A 24,006-nucleotide genomic window follows, 5' to 3' on the forward strand; every position below is an offset into this window, starting at 1 on the left:
TAATATAATAATAATAATAATAATAATAATAATAATAATAATAATAATAATAATAATAATAATAATAATAATAATAATAATAATAATAATAATAATAATAATAATAATAATTAATAATAATAATAATAATAATAATAATAATAATATAATAATATAATAATAATAATAATAATATAGAATAAATTTATAAATACGACAATTAATTATATTCCACATCATTTAAATAATTTGATTTCTGTCTATTTCGAGTCTGCTAAAAATATATATTCAATAAATTACTAGTGCCAAAAGCTTTCGAAAAATAAAAAACAATAAATAATTCATCTCGAAACCCAAACACACAGTTGTTTTGTACAAAATGATCGTTGGGTCCAAATTGATTGAATAAGAAACTGTCAAGGACCTGGCATAAAAACCATTCCGGCAAGTTTACTTTTTTGCTAAGCTGTCCGGGATCCCTTCTCGAGACAGGCCACTTCCTGAGTGACAAAGATGTCGCACCTTAATTCAGAATAGGAAAAAAAAAATACGAACACCAGGCTGACATGAATTATGAACCGTTCGCATTTTTTCAGCACGAATTTAACTGGAAATTATCGTATGAAAGGGACCATTAGTTCGGACCGATGTCGGAGTACGTGTCGGAAATATTGTAAACTCGTTAAATCTCACATCACGAATAAAAATTTTACGGTCTTTTAACATCGCGAAGGAAAAATCGGTGATAGACCGCATAAAATTGATGCTTTACTGCTTCGGATTTATATGTTACATGAATAGACAGATAAAATGCACGAGAGTAAAAATATTGCACTATAACACAAGAAAATAAAAAAGCGCCATTCAATTGAATTCATCAAATTTTAATTTACAATCATCGATTAATTTGTTATACTTAAATTGTCCTGTGAGGCAAACAGGACCCGACAAAAAAAAATTAATTGGTTCGCGCTTTATTTGGACGATCCGTAATGGAATTTCGAAGTAATTCAAAAGTACGTGTGCGTAATATTTATTTTAATTTGGGGCGGTTTTAATTAAAATTAATCAAAAACATTATGGACTGCGACCCCCGACATATATATTGTCGGGCTTCGAAAGTCAAATAGAAAGCGACCTGTGGACCGCATTTGAAAATAAAACGCCCACTTTCAGTGTTGACATTTCATGAATTTGCAAAATTAGTCGGCTAGTCCTTGGATGATTTAGGGCCCCCGATGTTGCAATTTATGCCCCCCGATATGATCGTCGTAACAGGAACGTGGGACAAACATTACGGAAGCGGAAGATGGGGAGAATTAAGCAATTAGCAGGAACATAAATTATAATGTCTGTGTTTTTATAATCTTGTGTATGTGCAACAAACTTTTAATGTTCTTTTTATGTATGTTTAATTTAGATCACACATGTTTCGTAAAATAATGAATGAAATATTTTTAATGACAATTATATACCATTTGGGCAAATCATTTATTATGTGCGTTTTGTGCAGCTATTTTTGAAGTGAAAACTTCTTTAGCCGCGTTGGGCACATTTTGGTAGGGGAAAATCTTATGGGTTCACGTCACCGACATGCTCGTCCTTCTTTTGTTAATAAATTCAGACAAAAGAAAAAAGTTGTTGATTTGGCTGTTAACCTCGGTTACTAGACTAGACTCGGTTGTACACATTTTGGTTCCAATTACAATCGAAGGAGGGATTTAATAAATTTTTAGAAGTGAAAACTTCTTTATCTGCGTTGGGCACTTTTTGGTAGGGAAATATTATGCTTTCGCGTCATTGACTTGCTCATGATTGGCGCACGCGCAGTGTGTTGTGCGTGTTAGACACTTTTTGGATGGGTGAAATCTCGTGCGTTTACGTCACCGACATGCTTATAGCAGTATATCTGTAGCTATACAGTTGACGTATAGCGCTGTGTATATCTTATAAGTGAAATTGAATGGATTTTGTGAAAAATTTATTTAAATATGTCCAATGATCGAAAACACAGTACTAAAAAATATAAAGCATCTATGCCGCTTTTACGCGATTCTTAGATAAATTTGAATCAAACATTTTCATTTCATTCATTACTTAACATTTTCGGAAAGAACAGCAAACTTTTAATGAGTGTTTTACGTATGTATAATATTATATTACACGAGTATCGAAAAAGATCCTTCAAGATTATATTGGAAAGTGTCTTAAATACAAAGTTTATAAACTAGACACAATGAAATAGGTATGAATATTATTATTATGTTTATATATTATGTAAAATGTAAACAGTTCGCATATTTTTTGAGATAAACATGTATAATCTTGCACGCACTCTACAATGCATTTTAGTGTTACAAAAAACTTTTAATTTTTAAATATCTATAGAAAACCCAAAATAATAGAAATTTGTCATAAACAGCTTCAGAATAGAATAGTTTAATTCGCTGAAAAATTAGTCCGAGTTGCCTTCTTATGTAGGGATGAAAATAAAGCTCTAAAACGTCATCCACATATTGCTGGGACGTCATATTGCCACTAATGAAAACTGAAGGTGACCTGCTACCATAAGCAATAGCACCCCACACCATTACACTAATAGTTCTATGAATATGACTCTCCACAGCAAAGCGGGGGTCACGCCTTTCACCACGCCGTTGTCTTACTAACACTTGACCTTCGTGCATGCCCAAGCAAAAGCGTGATTCATCACTCAACACAATGTGATTCCATTCCTCATCCCACTGTTTACTGGTAGAACTAAGTCCAAAAAAAGGCGATAAATCTGTAGGCCAAAAGATCTTATACGGAGGTAAACACGTTGAACTCATCCTGTCTCTTAGGGCCAATAATCTAAGACGATGATCTTGTAGCTCTGTGGTAGCTCTGGGTCTTCCGGAACCTCTTGTTCTATGTCTTCTGCCCTCTTCACTCCATGACTACTAAAATAGTATTACCAATACTCGCATTTCTGTTCAAATAAAACAAATTGTGACAAAAACTGAGTACACGATTGATTGAAATACCTTAAAGATATGAAGAAAAAAGAACAAAAAACCGACAATACGTTTTCCGATTGACTTGTATATCAAATTTTATGAAAATATCTGCATTCTGGGTGTTATTTTTAAAATGTGCAACAAACTTTTAATATATATTTTGTATATATATAAAATTATATACTTAAGTCGTAAAAGATCCTGCAAAATTATATTGTAAGTAGTTTTAAATGCAAATAAATAATAAATTAAATTATTACGTAAGTTATTTACGACTTGTGGAATGTGCAGCAATCTTTAAATATGTATTGTATCAATATTTAAACTGTAAACAGTTCGCATATTTTTTGAGATAAACACACACACAACAGTACATTTTAGTGTTACAAAAAACTTTTATTTTTTTAAATATCTATAGAAAAACCAAAATAATAGAAACTTGTCCTAAACAGCTTCAGAATAGAATAGTTTAATTCGCTGAAAAATTAGTCCGAGTTGCCTTCTTATGTAGGGATGAAAATAAAGCTCTAAAACGTCATCCACATATTGCTGGGACGTCATATTGTCATTAATGAAAACTGAAGGTCACCTGCTACCATAAGCAATAGCACCCCATACCATTACACTATTTCAATTGAATTGTATTTATATTTTGTCATGATCTTGTACAGCCCGTAATATATTTAAATAATAAAAAACCATATAATTGCCAAGATAAATTTTTTTAAATAAATGTAAGGAAATGTAATTTATAGGTAATACCCGTATAAAAATAACTGAATAACAAATTTTACAGAATTTAATCATGATAAGGAAAGGCGAAACAAAAATGAAAATATGCGCTAATATTTAAATTAATGTAACATTATAAAATGTCTGGAGGGAATATTTCTGATATCATGTTTAAGGATTCATTGAATCTGGTGTAAATGTTCATGGATGGTCGACCAAGGTTGGTTAATGATGTTTGACAGTTCTTCGATTGTTTGACCTGGATTTACTTCCACTTCTGCCCTTAGTATGTCTTTGTCTGATGTCGTTGGTCTTTCTGATCAATGTACTTAGTGCTCTTCTGGTAATTGGCTGGTCATTTCACCCCAAATTGCAAATAATATTATTTAGAAGTGAACAAGTCATAATAAACTTAAAATAAATTTGATACGCCTTCGAAATATATGAATGACAATCAAGTATCGACATTACCTTCCTGTCCCCTTAATAATGTCTCGACGGAACCAGGTTACAAATTGCGGCCGTCGAAAAAGTAACGGTTGTGAATTTGCGACGGAGGAAGTAGAATAATTGCGGCGTGCGTTCTTCGTTCGCAATGAATCAGAGACGGCAGAAGCCGGGGATGGAAAAATGCGAGTGGCAACAAAGAGCACGGTAATTGTAGTGTTTGGCGGGCGACAGTGATGAGCAGTGAAAAGAGCGCGTAATAAATTGCAGTTAGAATTTTCGCTAGTCCCCCGGAATGTTTAGTACGTAGTGGCCGGCGGGTCGTAAACTACAATTTCGGCCTCATAAATCCACCAGACTATGGTCACAATCAAGTTTATTGGGGGACGGTCGGTCGTCGCTTTTCGTCGTCCCCGGTATAAACTATTCCACGACGGCCGTCCGCCACGGGTTCGCCCACTTTCCAGACTGTGGTTCTTATTCGTCATAAAATAAATTTATTTTCCACCACTTTCCCGCCTGCGGTTGTTATAATTCAACTGTGGACAAACTGGCAGACGTTTAGGCGGAAAACATTACGCCATTAAAGCGAACACAATCATAAAAAGCCACTTTGAATAAAGTTTAATTTATTACGGTCCGACATCCAAAACAACCACGGAAAGTTTTTCTCCGCACGACTATTAAATATACCGAAACAAATAAAGTTATTATTGGTATCAGTAATAAATCTGATAGGACTATAAAAACTTAACTGCACACTAGACTCGACTTTGTTTATCAACTAAATGCTACGTGATGGTAATTATTAAAATTTCACAAAGCATGTTTCTGAAAATTGTACGTATCAACGATAGAAAATATGTATAATTTGCATCGAAAAATATTTAAAATACAAAAATAACTTGAAGGACATTTTATGACACAGGTTTAATTTTAATAATAAACATGCATAAAAATACATATTTAAAGATTGCTGCACATTCCACAAGTCGTAAATAACTTACGTAATAATTTTAATTTATTATTTATTTGCATTTAAAACTACTTACAATATAATTTTGCAGGATCTTTTACGACTCAAGTATATAATTTTATATACACACAAAATATATATTAAAAGTTTGCTGCACATTTTAAAAATAACACCCAGAATGCAGATATTTTCATAAAATTTGATATACAGGTCAATCGGAAAACGTATTGTCGGTTGTTTGTTCTTTTTTCTTCATATCTTTAAGGTATTTCAATCAATCGTGTACTCAGTTTTTGTCACAATTTGTTTTATTTGAACAGAAATGTGAGTATTGGTAATACTATGTTAGTAGTCATGGAGTGAAGAGGGCAGAAGAGATAGAACAAGAGGTTCCGGAAGACCCAGAGCTACCACAGAGCTACAAGATCGTCGTCTTAGATTATTGGCCCTAAAAGATAGGATGAGTTCAACGTGTTTACCTCCGTATAAGATCTTTTGGCCTACAGATTTATCGCCTTTTTTTGGACTTACTTCTACCAGTCAACAGTGGGATGAGGAATGGAATCACATTGTGTTGAGTGATGAATCACGCTTTTGCTTGGGCATGCAGGAAGGTCATGTGCTAGTAAGACAACGGCGTGGTGAAAGGCGTGACCTCCGCTTTGCTGTGGAGAGTCATATTCATAGCACTATTAGTGTAATGGTGTGGGGTGCTATTGCTTATGGTAGCAGGTCACCTTCAGTTTTCATTAGTGGCAATATGACGTCCCAGCAATATGTGGATGACGTTTTGGAGCTTTATTTTCATCCCTACATAAGAAGGCAACTCGGACTAATTTTTCAGCGAATTAAACTATTCTATTCTGAAGCTGTTTATGACAAATTTCTATTATTTTGGTTTTTCTATAGATATTTAAAAAATAAAAGTTTTTTGTAACACTAAAATGCATTGTAGTGTGCGTGCATGATTATACATGTTTATCTAAAAAAATATGCGAACTGTTTATACTTTACATAATATATAAACATAATAATAATATTCATACTTATTTCATTGTGACTAGTTTATAAACTTTGTATTTAAGACACTTTCCAATATAATCTTGAAGGATCTTTTTCGATACTCGTGTAATATAATATTATACATACGTAAAACACTCATTAAAAGTTTGCTGTTCTTTCCGAAAATATTAAGTAATGAACATAATTAATAATGTGCTTAAATAAAATACAAAATTTGGATTTAAAAAATATGTACAATATAATCTTCAAACAAATTAAAAAAATTTAAAGTTGGCAGTTATAGAGACTGCCGATAGAAGTGAAAACTTAGAACTTTTAGTATTAAAATTTGAAATTTCATAATGTTTGAATTAAATTTATCAACATCAATTTGGTTTTCAACATCTTGACACTCCGAGCAACAATTTTATGCATGTTTATATAGTTTTTTATTTATTTAAATATATTACGTACAAGATCATGACAAAATATAAAAAAAAACAATTGAAATAACAATTAATATACAATCATATTATTTATAGTATTTGTATTTACTTAAATTTTAATGTACTTGATTTTTATAATTATTTTAATATTTTGCATCATTGTCATCATTAATTTCAACAATACTTAGACTTTTTGTACTTTAAATTATTTCATTTCGTTCTAAAATAAATTGGCTTGTGGTAACTAAAGTAAGAAATGAAAATGTTTGATTCAAATTTATCTAAGTATCGCATAAAAGCGGCATCGATTGTCGTTTTATGTTTTGTAGTACTGACTTTTCGATCATTGGACATATTTAAATAAATATACACAACACTATACGTCAACTGTATAGTAACATATATACTGGTATAAGCATGTCGGTGACGCGAAAGCACGAGATTTCACCCATCCAAAAAGTGTCTAAGGCGCACAGCACACTGCGCGTGCGCCAATCATGAGCATGTCAATGACGCGAACACATATTTGCCTACCAAAAAAAAGTTTTCACTTCTAAAAATACATTAAATCTATTTATTATTTGTTAGGAAAGGCTAATTTTCAGTTTACACACTTTTGTTGACGGTATAAAAAACAAGTATGTTTTACTTTATTTCTCCTCTATGAACCCTCCACTTTCAAAACAGTAATAGATATTCTCGTCAAACTTATTTCCTGCTTAGTTGGAGGTCTTTAACGAAACCACTGCATTAGTAAAATTTTACCTGATTTCAAAATACTCTCAAATGTACAGCTGTAACTTTCCGTCTAATTCCGGGATTTTATTCTTAAGGTCTAGTTTTCGGGTACCTCATGAAACGGCGGCAGACACATAGTTTGTTAGTCTAGTTACCGAGGTTACAGTCAAATCAACAACTTTTTTCTTTTGTCTGAATTTATTAACAAAAGAAGGACCAGCATGTCGGTGACGCGAACCCATAAGATTTTCCCCTACCCGTGCCCAACGCGACTAAAGAAGTTTTAACTTCAATAAAAAATTACAAACAATTTTTGAAGTGATACGTACGATACGTAAGACTTATTCGTTTGAATTTAATATAAGAAAGCGACATAACTTTCTGATCCCCCTAATACTTCCTCACTACAACAATGTCTTTTTCGTTTGCAGGTGATCCGATGAAGTGAACCCCACGAGGTGCACAATATGTCACGTTTCAAAAGCCGCGCAGCTCCGCTGCTCCTGCTGATGTTAGCATTGGCCAGAGCCCACCCGGAGTGCGGCGGCACCTTCACCGCAGTGCGCGGCGTCCTGCAGACGCCGGGCTTCCCGAAACCCTTCCCCGTGCCAATCCACTGCAAATGGATCATCGACGCGTCCCATCTGTCGACCGACAAAACTTCCATCGTCGTCTATCTAACGCAGCTCTTCGTCTTCGGCGGCCTCACGTTCACCGACTACGTCTTCTACGACAGGAACTTCCCCGTCATGGGTAAGTCGAGCAACTCGTCGGCGAATCAAAGTCACCGTCTGTTGGCACGACGGTCGGGACGGGATTTGTGCAAATATGGGTCTTCGAAACGTGCCTCCGGGGACGGACGACCCGAATAATGCCGGAACGGCCCTTTGCGTTGTCCACCCCACGCTGTAATCCGTTTTGTTTGCAGGCAAGGTGCTGCACAAAGTCAACGAGACGAACGTGATCCAGGCGCGGTGGGTCAGGACGAATCTCACCTATTTGGTGATCGAGCTCGATCTGGAGAGCGACGTCGGCGAACATCTGCGTGTGCTCGACAACTTCCTGGACGTGTACGGGTTCAATATCACGTACGAGATAACGGACGGTGGCATCAGACCGAATTCCTGCACCATGATGACGTGCGGATTCACCGGGATTTGCTACGACCATTTCAAGTCAGTGGAGGCACTTTTTTTAATGAATACTGAACTCATTAGTAAACATTTTTCTGACGGCAACGTAACTTAAAATAACAAACACATTCTCAGACATTCAGCAAAAAATGTAGCGACGAAAAAAAAATAGAGAATCGATATTGGAGCGACTATGGAAGTTGTGCGAAACTCAGAAGCCCGTTTTTTACGTCTCCACATAATCAGTGGGATTATGTTTTCACCTATTTCGAGCAATGGTTTTGTTTACGTAACAATATGAATGTAAGATCATTCTAGGACTTGTTTTTGTGCGGAACGAACGAAATCCATTTGGAATCTACTTTGACCCAGTTAAAACAAAGAATCGGAATAAGCATTTTTATCCTCGGAAAACTTTCACGAGGATCTCGCTTAATTTTGAGTAGGATCTATTTACTTAATTCGCTCAAGACGGGGCCCAAGATAATTGACAGGAAATTGAGTTTAAACGATAAAATTGAATTGCGTCGTAAATAATACGGATAAATGTCCCTTTAAACGTATTTAAAAACAATAAGGTCCAAATTTCGTTTAACTGCCTTTTTGTGCAGTGACTTTAATCAAAGAAGTTCGGTCGAGGTATCCCGAAGATGTTTAATGTAAAATCAGAAATAAGAAATTTCAAATTCAATCTAAATAATCTTACAAACGGAGACGATTTAATACTTAAATTTTAAACCCATTTGGAATGGAAGAAAATCAAACAATTTTTTAACAAATAATTTAATAAATCCCATTAATTCTGATAAAATTTATCGTAACCATAAAAATTTACTTAACATTTAAATGAGTAACGATTTATGAATTAAACTCAATTGCCGTCTATTATGACATTTATTAAATTAAAATCGTACTAAAGTGTTCTTAAAATAATTCAATCATATCGTCGTAATATTAATAAATAAAATTTTGTTCTTGGGAAGAAATTAAATGAAAATAAAGAAAAGTCTTTTAACATATATATTTTTAATAACATTTATTTTCTTTAACTTGAGTAGAGCTCAACCATTCTCAATTTTGATATTTACTAATATTATATATTAAAATGTCCTTCAACAGTTCATGACGTAATATTAATAAACAAATTTTTTTTAATTATTAAATGATCATTTATTAAAATTAAAAAAATTCTGACATTTAATAATAAAATATACGAAAAAATTCTTTTAACAGTTTAATTAATTCATTAGTGTCATTTTGTCGTAACATTAATAAATAAAATTGGATAGAAACCCTTCAAATTTATTGAAAATAAAGAAAAGTAATTAAATTATTTTTTTAATGATCATTTTTATTATTAGAAAAGAATAGAACTGAGTCATTATCACAGTACACATACTTTTTTAATTTGAAACGAAATTTTATTTATTTAAACTTGAATAGAACTTAATCAACATAAGTTCTAATATTTATTAATAAAATGTAATAAAATTTCGATTAAATATTTGAAAATAAAGAAAAATACATATTTTTATAGAATAATAATTACCAATAACTAATAAAAAATAATAAAATTGATTTTAACAGTAATTTGGTTACTGTAATAAATAATTTCCTTGGAACCTCAAAATATTTAATGAAAGAAAATATATAAGTATTTTAATGTTTAATAATTAATAGAACATTTTTTTAATTCAAATGAACTTTTATTTATTGAAGCATTAATTTAACTCCCTCAATTATTATTAGTTTTAATACTTTTAATAAAATGTATCACGTTATTTTAATTAATAAAATTTGACATGTGCCTTAAAAAATTAAATTCAAATCATTACTTTATAATAATAAATAATATTTATTTAAGCAGAATTCAATTATCATTAATTTTGACATTTTTTAATAAAATATGCCAAGAATCTCTTTAAATGGATCAGTAATTTGATTAATGTCATTTTGAGATGATTTTAATCAAATAAATTTTGTTTATTGTTAATATTATATATTAAAATGTCCTTCAACACTTCATGTCGTAATATTAATAAACAAATTTGGTTTAAACTTAAAAAAAATAATAATAAAAAAATTAAATGGTTATATTTTATTACATTTTTAAATTTAAATTTAAAAATGTAATAAAATCTCGTTTAAATATTTGAAAATACATATTTTTAAAGAATAATTACCAATAATTAATATATTAAAATTGACTTAAACAGTAATTTGGTTACTGCAATAAATAACATTTCCCTGGAATCTTAAAATATATAATGAAAGAAAGTATAAGTAATAATTAATAGAACATTTTCAAATGAAGTTTTTTTTATTGAAGCTTTAATATAACTCCCTCAATTATCATCAATTTTAATTTTGTTATTTTAATTAATAATTACATACAATACAATAATTTATAATAATAAATAAGAATATTTATTTAAGCATAAACAGAATGCAATTATCATCAATTTTGACATTTTTTAATAAAATATGCTAAAATTCCCTTTAAATGGATCAGTAATTTGATTACTGTCATTTTGAGGTGATTTTAATCAAATAAATTTTGTTCATTGCGAGACCTCAAGAGACTTAATGCAAAATCATAAATAAGAAAATACGAATTCAATTTTAATAATCTTTCAAACGCAGGCGATGTAAATCAATTTTAGTAAGTTTCATATTTTCCGAGTCTCGTCTTCGGTGGTGATTAATTTATAGGTCCATGATTTACACCGGATTTTCCTTTGATTTATTTCCATTTAAACTACTTCGCCAAGAAATTACGTGGACTCTCCAAAAACGTAATGAATTATCGTTTCATAAATTGTGAATTATTGCAAAATGTTTGAGAAACTTATATAACTATGTTAGAAAAGTGTTCACATTGATTTTTATTTAATTTCCAGAGAGTAACCAACTAACTAACTAACATTTGAACATGTTGTTTTCACAGTAAATTTTCCTGCGATTGCTTCGACGGTTATACAGGACCTCAATGTTCGGACGGGCCGAAATCCCTGTGCTACAATAACGGCGTCCCGACGTGCAAAAACAACGCGACCTGTGTGTAAGTACACTTTTATTTTAAATTAACCGTACCTAACATAAAATAAATTGGCTTTGGCGAACGTCGTTCGGTGACCGAGACTTTCAAACCGGGCAACGTGGCGGAATATCGTTCGACCTTTTATGAAGTTTCTCAAAATGAAGTTTAACCCTAATAGGATTTTTATCTTGCCGGAAATGGCGGCTAACTGTACCATTAAATAAGCTAAAAGTTGTCACCATGAAAGCGAAAAGAGATAAGTTGTTGCGATAAGTCCGGCCTGAAGGCAAAACACTGAAAAAAAAAACTTTTCAAAACAATTTAGTAATTCAGTCAGGTCGTGTTTGTCGTTCGAAGTTTCGCGTTCATGTGTAACGTGCAACAACACTAATTGAAATTTTCACCGGCCCTTTATAACAATCAAACAACGATTATAATTAACTGGCTACAAAGTACCATTTTAACTGTATTTAACGGACCGTAATTTGTGTTGCAGACAAGTTTGCGACTTTTCTTAATTAATAAACTTCGAATGGTCCAAAACATTCGTGGTATTTTCAGTTCTGACCCGTAAATTTTTAATTAAATGTACGTCGACACATTTTTAATAAAAATTCAACATTTTATGGATTACAACAAAATTGTTTTACAAGTTTGGAGGAACATTCTTTAATCAATATCTAAAATAAAATAATATAAAAATTAAAATAGAAGCCTATTAATTTATCATTTTTTATAAAATAAAAATAGTAGAACAAAAGTAATATGTAGTACTAATTTTTTTTATATTAGAAAATGTTCTTTTAAGTAAATTTTTTTAAAATATTTTTTACTCTAAAAATAGTGCAAATATTCAAATTAGTATAATATTAAAAATAAAGCAAATTTTTATTTTTAGTATTGTTTTTCTATAAACTATTGTTGTAGAAGAGAGTAATAATTTATCATTTTTTATCTTAAGTGAAAAAGTATTAATAATTTAAAAATTAAAAATAGTATAAAATATTTAATGTCAAATAATATTAGCAATTTAGCCTTTATATAAATATAATACAATATAATATTGTTTTTTTATATAAAAATAACTCAAAAATATTATTTAAAATGTAATGATATTGATAAATCAAATTTTTTTATTTTCAATTATTTGTTACTCCAAAAATAGTGCAGAAAATTGTTTTAAATTGAAGAATATGTATAATTTGGCATTTTTTGATTTTAAATATTGTTTATTCTAAAATAACTATTAATAATTTAGCATTTTTTTTATTTTTAAATATTCTGTTACTATAAAAATAATATAAAATATATTAAATTGGTATAATATAATATTATAGAAGAGTATTGACAATTTAGAATTTTTATATTTTTAGTTACTCTACTAGTAATATAAAATTTTGTTTAAAGTAATTCATTTTTTACCTTTAACTATTTTCAATAATATTAGCAATTTACTATAATAATAATAATTTAAGTTTTTTGATTATGTTTTACTCTAAGGAAAGAAAGAGTATTAATAATGTTAAAATTAGTAAATATTAATAATTATTTTTTTTATTTTATATATCCTTAATCGTTTATAATAATATTAATAATTTAGTATTTCTTTATTTTAAATATTTTTGAATCTAAAAAATGAATTCTTTTACTATGAAAATAGTGCAAATGTTATTTAAAATTGAAAAATGTAAATAATTATTTTTTTAACTATAGGTAATAATATTAAAAATAAAGCAAATTCTTATTTTTAATATTGTTTTTCTATAAAAAAGTGAAAACTATTGTTGCAGAAGTAGAAGGGTGTAATAATTTATCATTTTTTATACTCAAAAAATATTATTTAAAATGTAATGATATCGATAATTTTTTATTTTTTATTTTCAGTTATTTGTTACTTCAAAAATAGTGCCAAAAATTGTTTAAAACTGGAGAATATTTATAATGATTTTTTTTATTTTGAAGAGTATTAATAATTTGACATTTTTTGATTTTAAATATTGTTTACTCTAAAATAACTATACTATTAATAATTTAGCATTTTTTTATTTTTTTATATTCTATTATTATAAAAATAGTATAAAATATATTAAATTGATATAATATAATATTATAGAAGAGAATATAAAATTTAAAATTTTTATATTTTTAAATACTTTACTAATAATATAAAATGTTATTTAAAGTGGAAAAATTATTAAAATTATTTTTTTTTTATTTTAAATATGTTTTACTTTAAGAAAAGAAAGAGTATTAATTAGAGATATAGGTATTAATAATTTAATATATTTTAATATTCTTTTACTATAAATATTGTTCAAAATGTTTATTTTTATCTTAGTCGTTTATATTAATATTAATAATTTAGTTTTCCTTAATTTTAAATATGTTTTAATCTAAAAAAAAGGAATTCTCTTACATTAAAAATAATGCAAATGTTATTTAAAATTGAAAAATATAAGTAATTATTTTTTATTTTTAACTATAGTAAATAATATTAATAGTTCAGGACTTTTTGATTTGAAATATTTTTTTACTATAAAAATGTACAAAATGTTTAAATTGAAAAAATATTAATAATCTAGCATTTGTTATTTCTAATTATTATTTACTAAAAATAGTGGAAGGTGTGGTTTAAAATTGAAGAATATTAATAATTTAGATTTTTTGTTTAAATATTAAAAAAAAAAAAAATAAAATATATGAATTTAACATTTTTTATTTTACTATAAAAGTAAAACAAAAAGTATAAAAATAATTTAATATACAATAATCATAATTTTTTGTACAAAATGTTGTAAGGTTGAAAAATATTAATCTTTTTTTAATAATTCAGTTATTTTAATTAATTAATTTAGTTATTTAACAAAATGTTGTTTAAAGGGAAAAGGTAAAATTATCTAGATTTTCTAAATTTTTAAATATTACCATAAAAATAGTGCAAAATATTGTTTAGAATTGAAAAATAATAATAATTCAATTTTTTATTTTTGATTATTTGGAATAATATTAATAATTTTGACTTTTTAAATTAAAAAGGTATAAAAAAAGATTATTAATAATATAACTTTTTTATTTTTAAATATTCTTTTAATGTATATTTTTGTTATTTTTAGATAGTTTTGACCCCATGAATGGTCAAAAATGTTATTTATAGTGAATGATCTCATTTTTTAAATATTCATTTCTATAAATATAGTGCAAAATATTGTTTAAAGAAAAAGAATATTAATAATTGTATTTTTTTTTATTTTTAACTATTGGAATTATTATTAATTAACTATTAATTATCTAGTATTATTAAATATTTGTTTATTTCTATAAGAATTGTGCAAATTATTGCTTAAAATTGAACAGTAAAATGATTTAATTTTTCATAAAATATTTTTTCTTGAAAATTTTAAAAATTTTTTACTCTAACAGAAGTATGAGTATTAATAAATGAATATAGTTAATAATCATTTGAAATATTAAAAATAACACAAAACAAAATGGAAAAGTAAAAATATTACATTATACAAATTTTTTTTACTTACTTTCTATAATATATAAATTGTTATTCAAATAAAATTAACAAAAATATAATATATTTCTTATCAATTGTATTAATATGATTATTCTCCTCCTTCAAAACAATTTATTTCACCGAATACCCCATTACATAACATTCCCCCAAACTATGATATTAAATCAAATCCAGGTATCACGATTTAATCAAGTCCGCCATTCACTTAAATAAATTATCGCCCCATCGAATACGGTTAGCGTTGCGTAAATTCCGTCGATAATTTCGACAAAACGAACCGCCAGAGATGGACACGGATCTGAACAATCCGAGCAATTTTGCCGCGATCTAATTCCCCGCTATTGATTTGTTCCAGACACTGCGGGACTCCGGCGATAATATGTCACTGTAAAGAGGGATACGCGGGCCGTACATGCGAGAACCGCGTGCCCGCATCGCCGAAAAGAGGCAAGTATTTGTGTGTATGTGTGTGTGTGTGTGTGAGTATAAAAAAAGAGTCGTTTTGTAAAGAGACGCCGTCGAACAAATGGAGGCACTCCCGATGCGGATCCATCGGAGTACCGGGGCTAAATGCTTTGTTTCTGGGCGTGTTTTTAGTTTTTTCGTTGCAATGGTAATGTTATTGTTTAGTTTTTACATTGGAATCCATTAATACGGACTGCAACTCGATGGCACAAAAAGGATAATGGACGAAGCGGGATCTCGAGACACGCCTTCCTTGTCTCTGGACGGGGGAAAAAAAGCTCGGCGACTTTTTACGATCTTTGTCTATTTTTTTCCGGAGTTTATGACATGTGTCATGCATCCGACGCGAAGGACAAAACCTCTTTTGTCCAGTAAAAAAAACAAAGATTGAGGTCATTCACGTATTTGTTTACGTGGTAACAAAAAGGATGTGGTTTAATGAACGATTACTCCGTCGTCCTGCGTTTATAAAGGGATACATCGAGATCTGGGTGGCTTTATCCGGCACCTGACTTAAAGTGATTAGGTGTTTTCGGTTGTACGAGCTGATAATAAAGGAGCCCGGAAAACATTTGTATTGGGTCCGTTTTGACCAGGAAAAGAAAACAAGAGCGTTGTTTCCAAACGTAACACAACATGTTTTTGAAGCCAATAAATTATGACGTAGTGTCTGCATAAAAGTTTTGTTGGACTTTCTGTTAATTAGACGGTGTTGGTTGACGTTGTTTCATTGATGCATCGCCACTAAATAACAAATTACAAGATTGTACACCAGATTTTATCCATTTTGGAGCTTTAAATGGGAAAAATCATTGTTGATTTGATCCAATAAACAAGAAACAGGACGACAATAACAATTTGTTCCAGTTATAAAAGTTAATAGAAATCTCCAAAGACAAAATATGAATAAAAGTATGCTTGTGTGTCTTTCTAATGAACGTGAAACATCCTGTATCGTGATGATATTTCATGCAAATTGTCTTTAGTTTAAAGTAACAATTTCTGTAAATAATTTGAATAAATTTGATTTTTAATCATTTAAAAGGAAAGAGCATATTTAACATTAAATCTTCAAAACTCAAAAAAATTTTATTTCCTGTCCTTTATTTTAAACAATTAAATATAATAACTGTTTTAGACACATCAAGTTATTCTCTAATTTATTAGCAGCAACTGGTGTACAACATGTACTAAATTTTCGCCAGTCCGGACAATATATTTAATTTAAAATTGTTATTTAACCATATGAAATCTGTAGAGAAGTTTTATTTATAACTTAATAGCGTCAAAATTACTAAAATATTTCTAGAAAGTTGGCCAAAAATAAAACTTGCTTGATCTACATTTTCTCTGATCTTTATATTATGGTATGTAACATGTATCCAACACAGAAGGCAAAATCTTTTTTGTCTGGAGAATCAAAAGGATCATCTCCGTATTTGTTTACTTAGTAACAAAAGGGATGTGGTTTAATGAACGATTATTCCGTCGTCCTGCGTTTAAAAAAGGATACATTGAGATCTGGGTGGCTTTTATTATCCGGCACCTGACTTAAAGTGATTAGGTGTTTTCGGTTGTACGAGCTGATAATAAAGCAGCCAGGAAAATATTTGTTTTGGGTCCGTTTTGACCGGGAAAATGAAACAAGAGCGTTGTTTCCAAACGTAACACAACATGTTTTTGAAGCCAATAAATTGTGACGTAGTGTCTGCATAAAAGTTTTGTTGGACTTTCTGTTAATTAGACGGTGTTATTTAACGTTATTCATTAATGCATCGCCACTAAATAACAAATTACAAGGTTGTACACCAGATTTTATCAATTTCGGAGCATTGAATGGGGTCATTGTTAATTTGATCCAATAAACAGGAAACAGGACGACTATGACAATTTAGTCCAGTAATAAAAGTTAATGGAAAGTTGGTAACTAGTATTAAAACTTTCAAATCTCAAAAACGATTAAAAGCATGCTTGTGTGTCCTTCTAATGAACCACGAACGTGAAACATCCTGTATCTTGATATTTCACGCAAATTGCCTTTAGTTTAAAATAACAATTTCTCTAAATAATTTGGATAATTAATCATTTTAAAGGATAGAGATTAATTAACATTAAATCATCAAAACTCAAAAAAATTTTGTTTCCTGTCCTTTAGTCATATTTTATTTTAAACAATTTAATATAATAACTGTTTTAGACACATCAATTTATTCTCTAATTTATTACCAGCAACTGGTGTACTAAATTTTCACCAGTCCGAACAATATGTTTAATTTTAAAGTAAGTTATTTTACCATATGTAGTCCGGACAATATGTTTATTTTTAAATTAGGTTATTTTACTATATGTAATCTGTAGAGGAGTTTTATTTATAAGTTGGGAGTATCAAAATTACTATAATCTTACAAGGAAGATAGGCAAAAATAAAACTTGCTTGATCTACTTTTTCTCTGGTCTTTATAATATGTAACATGCATCCAACACAGTGGACAAAATCTTTTTTGTCTGGAGAAACAAAAAGATCATCTCCGTATTTGTTTACATAGTAACAAAAAGGATGTGGTTTAATCAATTATTCCGCCATCCTGCGTTTAAAAAGGGATACATTGAGATATAGGTGGCCTTTATTATCCGGCATCTGACTTAAAGTGATTAGGTGTTTTCGGTTGTACGAGCTGATAATAAAGCAGCCAGGAAAACATTTGTTTTGGGTCCGTTTTGACCGGGAAAATGAAACAAGAGCATTGTTTCTAAACGTAACACAACGTGTTTTTGAAGTCAATAAATTGTGACATAGTGTCTGCATAAAAGTTTTGTTGGACTTTCTGTTAATTAGACGGTGTTGTTTGACGTGATTTATTGATGCATCGCCACTAAATAACAAATTACAAGGTTGTACACCAGATTTTATCAATTCCGAGGCTTTAAATGGCACGAATCATAGTTCATTTGATCTAAGAAACGAGAAACAAGACGACAAAGACAATTTATATTGCTTGATCTACATTTTCTTTGGTCTTTATAATATGTAACATGCATCCAACACAGTGGACAAAATCTTTTTTTGTCTGGAGAAACAAAAAAATCATCTCCGTATTTGTTTACTTAGTAACAAAAGGGATGTGGTGTAATGAACGATTATTCCGTCGTCCTGCGTTTAAAAAGGGATACATTGAGATATAGGTGGCCTTTATTATCCGGCATCTGACTTAAAGTGATTAGGTGTTTTCGGTTGTACGAGCTGATAATAAAGCAGCCAGGAAAGCATTTGTTTTGGGTCCGTTTTGACCGGGAAAATGAAACAAGAGCGTTGTTTCCAAACGTAACACAACGTGTTTTTGAAGCCAATAAATTGTGACGTAGTGTCTGCATAAAAGTTTTGTTGGACTTTCTGTTAATTAGACGGTGTTGTTTAACGTTATTCGTTAATGCATCGCCACTAAATAACAAATTACAAGGTTGTACACCAGATTTTATGAATTTCGGAGCATTGAATGGGATGAGTCATTGTTAATTTGATCCAATAAACAAAAAACAGGACGACTATGACAATTTAGTCCAGTAATAAAAGTTAATGGAAAGTTGGTAACTAGTATTAAAACTTTCCAAGCTCAAAAATGATTAAAACCATGCATGTGTGTCCTTCTAATGAACCACGAACGTGAAACTTCCTGTATCTTGATATTTCACGCAAATTGCCTTTAGTTTAAAGTAACAATTTCTCTAAATAATTTGGATAATTAATCATTTTAAAGGAAAGAGATTAATTAACATTAAATCATCAAAACTCAAAAAAATTTTGTTTCCTGTCCTTTAGTCATATTTTATTTTAAACAATTTAATATTATAACTGTTTTAGACACATCAATTTATTCTCTAATTTATTAGCAGCAACTGGTGTACTAAATTTTCACCAGTCCGAACAATATGTTTAATTTTAAAGTAAGTTATTTTACCATATGTAGTCCGGACAATATGTTTATTTTTAAATTAGGTTATTTTACTATATGTAATCTGTAGAGGAGTTTTATTTATAAGTTGGGAGTATCAAAATTACTAAAATCTTACAAGGAAGTTAGGCAAAAATAAAACTTGTTTGATCTACTTTTTCTCTGGTCTTTATAATATGTAACATGCATCCAACACAGTGGACAAAATCTTTTTTGTCTGGAGAAACAAAAAGATCATCTCCGTATTTGTTTACATAGTAACAAAAAGGATGTGGTTTAATCAACGATTATTCCGCCATCCTGCGTTTAAAAAGGGATACATTGAGATCTAAGTGGCCTTTATTATCCGGCATCTGACTTAAAGTGATTAGGTGTTTTCGGTTGTACGAGCTGATAATAAAGCAGCCAGGAAAACATTTGTTTTGGGTCCGTTTTGACCGGGAAAATGAAACAAGAGCATTGTTTCCAAACGTAACACAACGTGTTTTTGAAGTCAATAAATTGTGACATAGTGTCTGCATAAAAGTTTTGTTGGACTTTCTGTTAATTAGACGGTGTTGTTTGACGTGATTTATTGATGCATCGCCACTAAATAACAAATTACAAGGTTGTACACCAGATTTTATCGATTCCGAGGCTTTAAATGGCACGAATCATAGTTCATTTGATCTAATAAACGAGAAACAAGACGACAAAGACAATTTATATTGCTTGATCTACATTTTCTTTGGTCTTTATAATATGTAACATGCATCCAACACAGTGGACAAAATCTTTTTTGTCTGGAGAAATAAAAAGATCATCTCCGTATTTGTTTACTTAGTAACAAAAGGGATGTGGTGTAATGAACGATTATTTCGTCGTCCTGCGTTTAAAAAGGGATACATTGAGATCTAGGTGGCCTTTATTATCCGGCATCTGACTTAAAGTGATTAGGTATTTTCTGTTCTACGAGCTGATAATAAAAGAGCCAGGAATACATTTGTTTTTGGGTTCGTTTTAACCGGGAAAAGAAACAACAACGTTGTTTTCAAACGTAACACAACATGTTTTTGAAGCCAATAAATTGTGACGTAGTGTCTGCATAAAAGTTTTGTTGGACTTTCTGTTAATTAGACGGTGTTGTTTGACGTGATTTATTGATGCATCGCCACTAAATAACAAATTACAAGGTTGTACACCAGATTTTATCGATTTCGGAACTTTGACTGGGAGAAATCATTCTTAATTTGATCCAATAAACAAGAAACAGAACGACAATGACAATTTGGTCCAGTGGTAAAAGTTAATGGAAAGTTGGTAACTAGTATTAAAACCTTCAAAGCCCTAACATGATTAAAAGCATGCTTGTGTGTCCTTCTAATGAACCACGAACGTGGAACATCCTGTATCGTGATGATATTTCATGCAAATTGCCTTTACTTTAAAGTAACAATTTCTGTTTATAATTTGGATGAATTTCACTTTTAATTATATTATGAAAAATAGAATATTTCACATTAAACCATCAAAACTCATTTATTAATTTTTTATTTTAAACAATTCAATGTAATATTGCTGTACAACGTGTACTATATTTTCGCCAGTTCAAACAATATTATTAATTTTAAATTAAGTTATTAAGTTCTATTTATAAGTTGATTGCATCAAAATTACTAAAATCTTTCTAGAAAGTTGACCAAAAGTAAAACTTGCTTGATCTACATTTTCTCTGATCTTTATATTATGGTATGTAACATGCATCCAACACAGAAGGCAAATCTTTTTTGTCTGGAGAATCAAAAGTATCATGTCCATATTTGTTTACTTAGTAACAAAAGGGATGTGGTTTAATGAACGATTATTCCTTCGTCCTACGTTTAAAAAAGGATATATTGAGATCTGGGTGGCTTTTATTATCTACTACCTGACTTAAAGTGATTAGGTGTTTTCGGTTCTACGAGTTGATAATAAAGGAGCCAGGAAAACATTTGTTTTGGGTCCGTTTTGACCGGGAAAACTTCCTATAAAGTTGGCCAAAAGTAAAACCTGTTTGATCTACTTTTTCTCTGGTCTTTATAATATGTAACATGCATCCACAGTAGACAAAACCTTTTTCTGGAGAAATAAAAAGATCATCTCCGTATTTGTTTACATAGTAACAAAAGGGATGTGATTTAATCAATGATTATTCCGTTGTCCTGCGTTTAAAAAAGATACATTGAGATCTGGGTGGCTTTTCGTTACTTGGATGGTGTTCTTTGACGTGGTTCATTGATCGCCACTAATTAACCAGGTACAATGATTATACACCTCATTTTATAAATTTCGAAGCTTTAAATGGGACGAATCATTGTTGTCATTTGTTCCAATAATCCGGAACAGGACGGCAACATTTTCGTCCCATAATAAAAGTTAATAGAAAATTATTACTAGAATTAAAAAGTTCAGACACAACATGATTTTAGTAGCATCAATTTATTGACCAATATTTTGGTAAGCTTTGTTTTTAAATTGTATCAAAACTTAAAAGTTTCTAGAAAATTGGACTAAACTAAGTTTAATCCTTGTATTTGTTTAAGTGGAACAAAAGGGAAGTAGTTTAATGAGCGATTACTCCGTCGTCCTGTGTTTAAAAAGGGATACATTAAGAACTGGATGGTTTTTATTATCCGGCTCATTACTTAAAATGATTAGATGTTTTCGATTTTACGAGCTGATAATAAAGAAGTTGGGAAACATTTGTTTCGAGTCCCTTTTGGGCCTGTAAAGGAAACAGGAGCGTTGTTTTCAAACGTAACACATCGTGTTTTGAAGCCAATAAATTGTAATGTAGTATCTGCATGAAGGTTTTGTTGGACTTTCTGTTAATTGGATGGTGTTGTTTGACGTGGTTCATTGATGTATCGCTACTAAATAACAAGGTACAATGGCTATACACCTGATTTTATCAATTTCGGAGCTTTAAATGGGACGAATCGTTGTTAATTTGTTTCAATGAATGACAAACGGGATGGCAAGGACGATTTCATCCAGCAATAAAAGCCAATGGAAAGTCAATAACTAGTATTAATATTAAAACTTACAAAAACAATACGATTAAAAAGAAGCATGTTCTTGTGTCCGTCTCTTTAATAATGAAGAGAGTCGCTGGCAAACAATAATAAAGTATTCCACTCCATACTGTAACAGTCCTCGCCCATTGTTAATAACTCAGGCCCTTTGTTCCGAGCACAAAAGAAAAAACACAAAAAAATATATAAAATATGCAAATTAATCCCAATTTCGTCCTGTTTAGTTAAATCTCGAAGCCAGATTTTAAATATTTCACAATGACGATCCCGAAAAGTTTCTTCTCTTCGGGTATTTATCTTGGAATTCTCCGCGGCCCATTCGGCCGCCCGTCTCCACTTTTATACATTTCGAAATGCGACGGAATCAAAACCCATCAAGGCCCCCGGATCCGATTCCGTGAGCCGGATGTATTTTTCAGTTCCTCGCGTCCGTAAATCAAATTTTCATTACGGACCTAGGCGATTTCATACAGAGAGTGTGCGGAGGATCCGATAGATTTTTACAATGGCCGTGATTTTAATGTGCGACGGCACATAAAGCCTTTATTTCATTCGAGTTTAATTGTATTAGTGGCGCTTTATTGTCGGGTTTGTTTCGAATAAGTGGGTTATAATAAAGTTTATTTCCCAGTTGCCACATCCAATTATAGATATAGTTGTTTTATAATGTGTTTATGTTGAATTATTGAGTGTGTCGATTTTTTTTTCCAGGCTGCAACAATTGCCCGATACAGTGTCCCAATGAGAAGGGCAATTCCAAAACCGGCTCGAATGGTAAGTACAAATTTTTGTTTCAAATTAAAGTTACAAAACAATTAATTAAAATGTCCATTGTGGTCATGATTTTATATTTTGGTGGAACTGAAAGTTAATGTACCGTGGGCAGTTTTATTTTGTGTTTGACAAAAAAATTATGCCATTTCCTTTTTACAGGATAAATCGATATTTTCCATTGAGTTTATTTTTACAACTCTCATAATTTAATTAAACTCTAACGAATTTACACTGGATTTAAATACATATAAAAATTAAAAATGCGAATAATAAAATGCTTTATTCAAATAGTTATTTTATATGGGAATAATTATAATTTAGGTAAATGACAAAATAATAAACTTTTTTGTAATTTTTATAATTAAATTTGTTTTCTACAAGAAGGGGCAATAACGTGCTTTTACATTTTTCAGTTGTAGATAAAAGTCAAATATGTCTTTTACTTGAGGTTGATACTATTATTTTTTGTTAAAATTTGCCACACAGAAATATTAATTTTAAATAATGTACAACTTTTTGGGAACTTGAGACACTTAACATTTTATTTTAAATTCAGCATTCAGCCTTAAGTTTTTACATACTTCTGTATAATTACTTACACCAGAAGTGATTAATGCGGATATATAGTTAATTTCGACCTCACTCAGAAACTTACAGTAAAGAAATTTAATGTGAATTGTATTTTTATTTTACATTGATACAAAAAAATATTAGCAACCATATAACTTTTTAAATACCATGTACACATA

At 30.1% G+C, this 24,006-nt stretch overlaps 1 protein-coding gene across 3 annotated transcripts in view; it reads left to right on the forward strand.

Moving 5' to 3' along the window:
• Positions 1-24,006, forward strand: part of LOC109601592 (uncharacterized) — a 114,837-nt gene that overhangs the window by 55,559 nt on the left and 35,272 nt on the right. For all 3 annotated transcript variants that reach the window (XM_020017840.2, XM_020017841.2, XM_020017842.2), the window contains exons 3-7: positions 7,751-8,072; positions 8,248-8,494; positions 11,400-11,513; positions 15,371-15,462; positions 23,195-23,257. In XM_020017840.2, coding sequence (XP_019873399.2) covers positions 7,787-8,072; positions 8,248-8,494; positions 11,400-11,513; positions 15,371-15,462; positions 23,195-23,257 — 802 coding nt within the window. In that variant the 5' untranslated portion in view covers positions 7,751-7,786. The remainder of the gene's footprint in view (positions 1-7,750; positions 8,073-8,247; positions 8,495-11,399; positions 11,514-15,370; positions 15,463-23,194; positions 23,258-24,006) is intronic.

This window comes from Aethina tumida, chromosome 5 (genome assembly GCF_024364675.1).
Source record: "Aethina tumida isolate Nest 87 chromosome 5, icAetTumi1.1, whole genome shotgun sequence".
NCBI classification, from domain to species: domain Eukaryota; kingdom Metazoa; phylum Arthropoda; class Insecta; order Coleoptera; family Nitidulidae; genus Aethina; species Aethina tumida.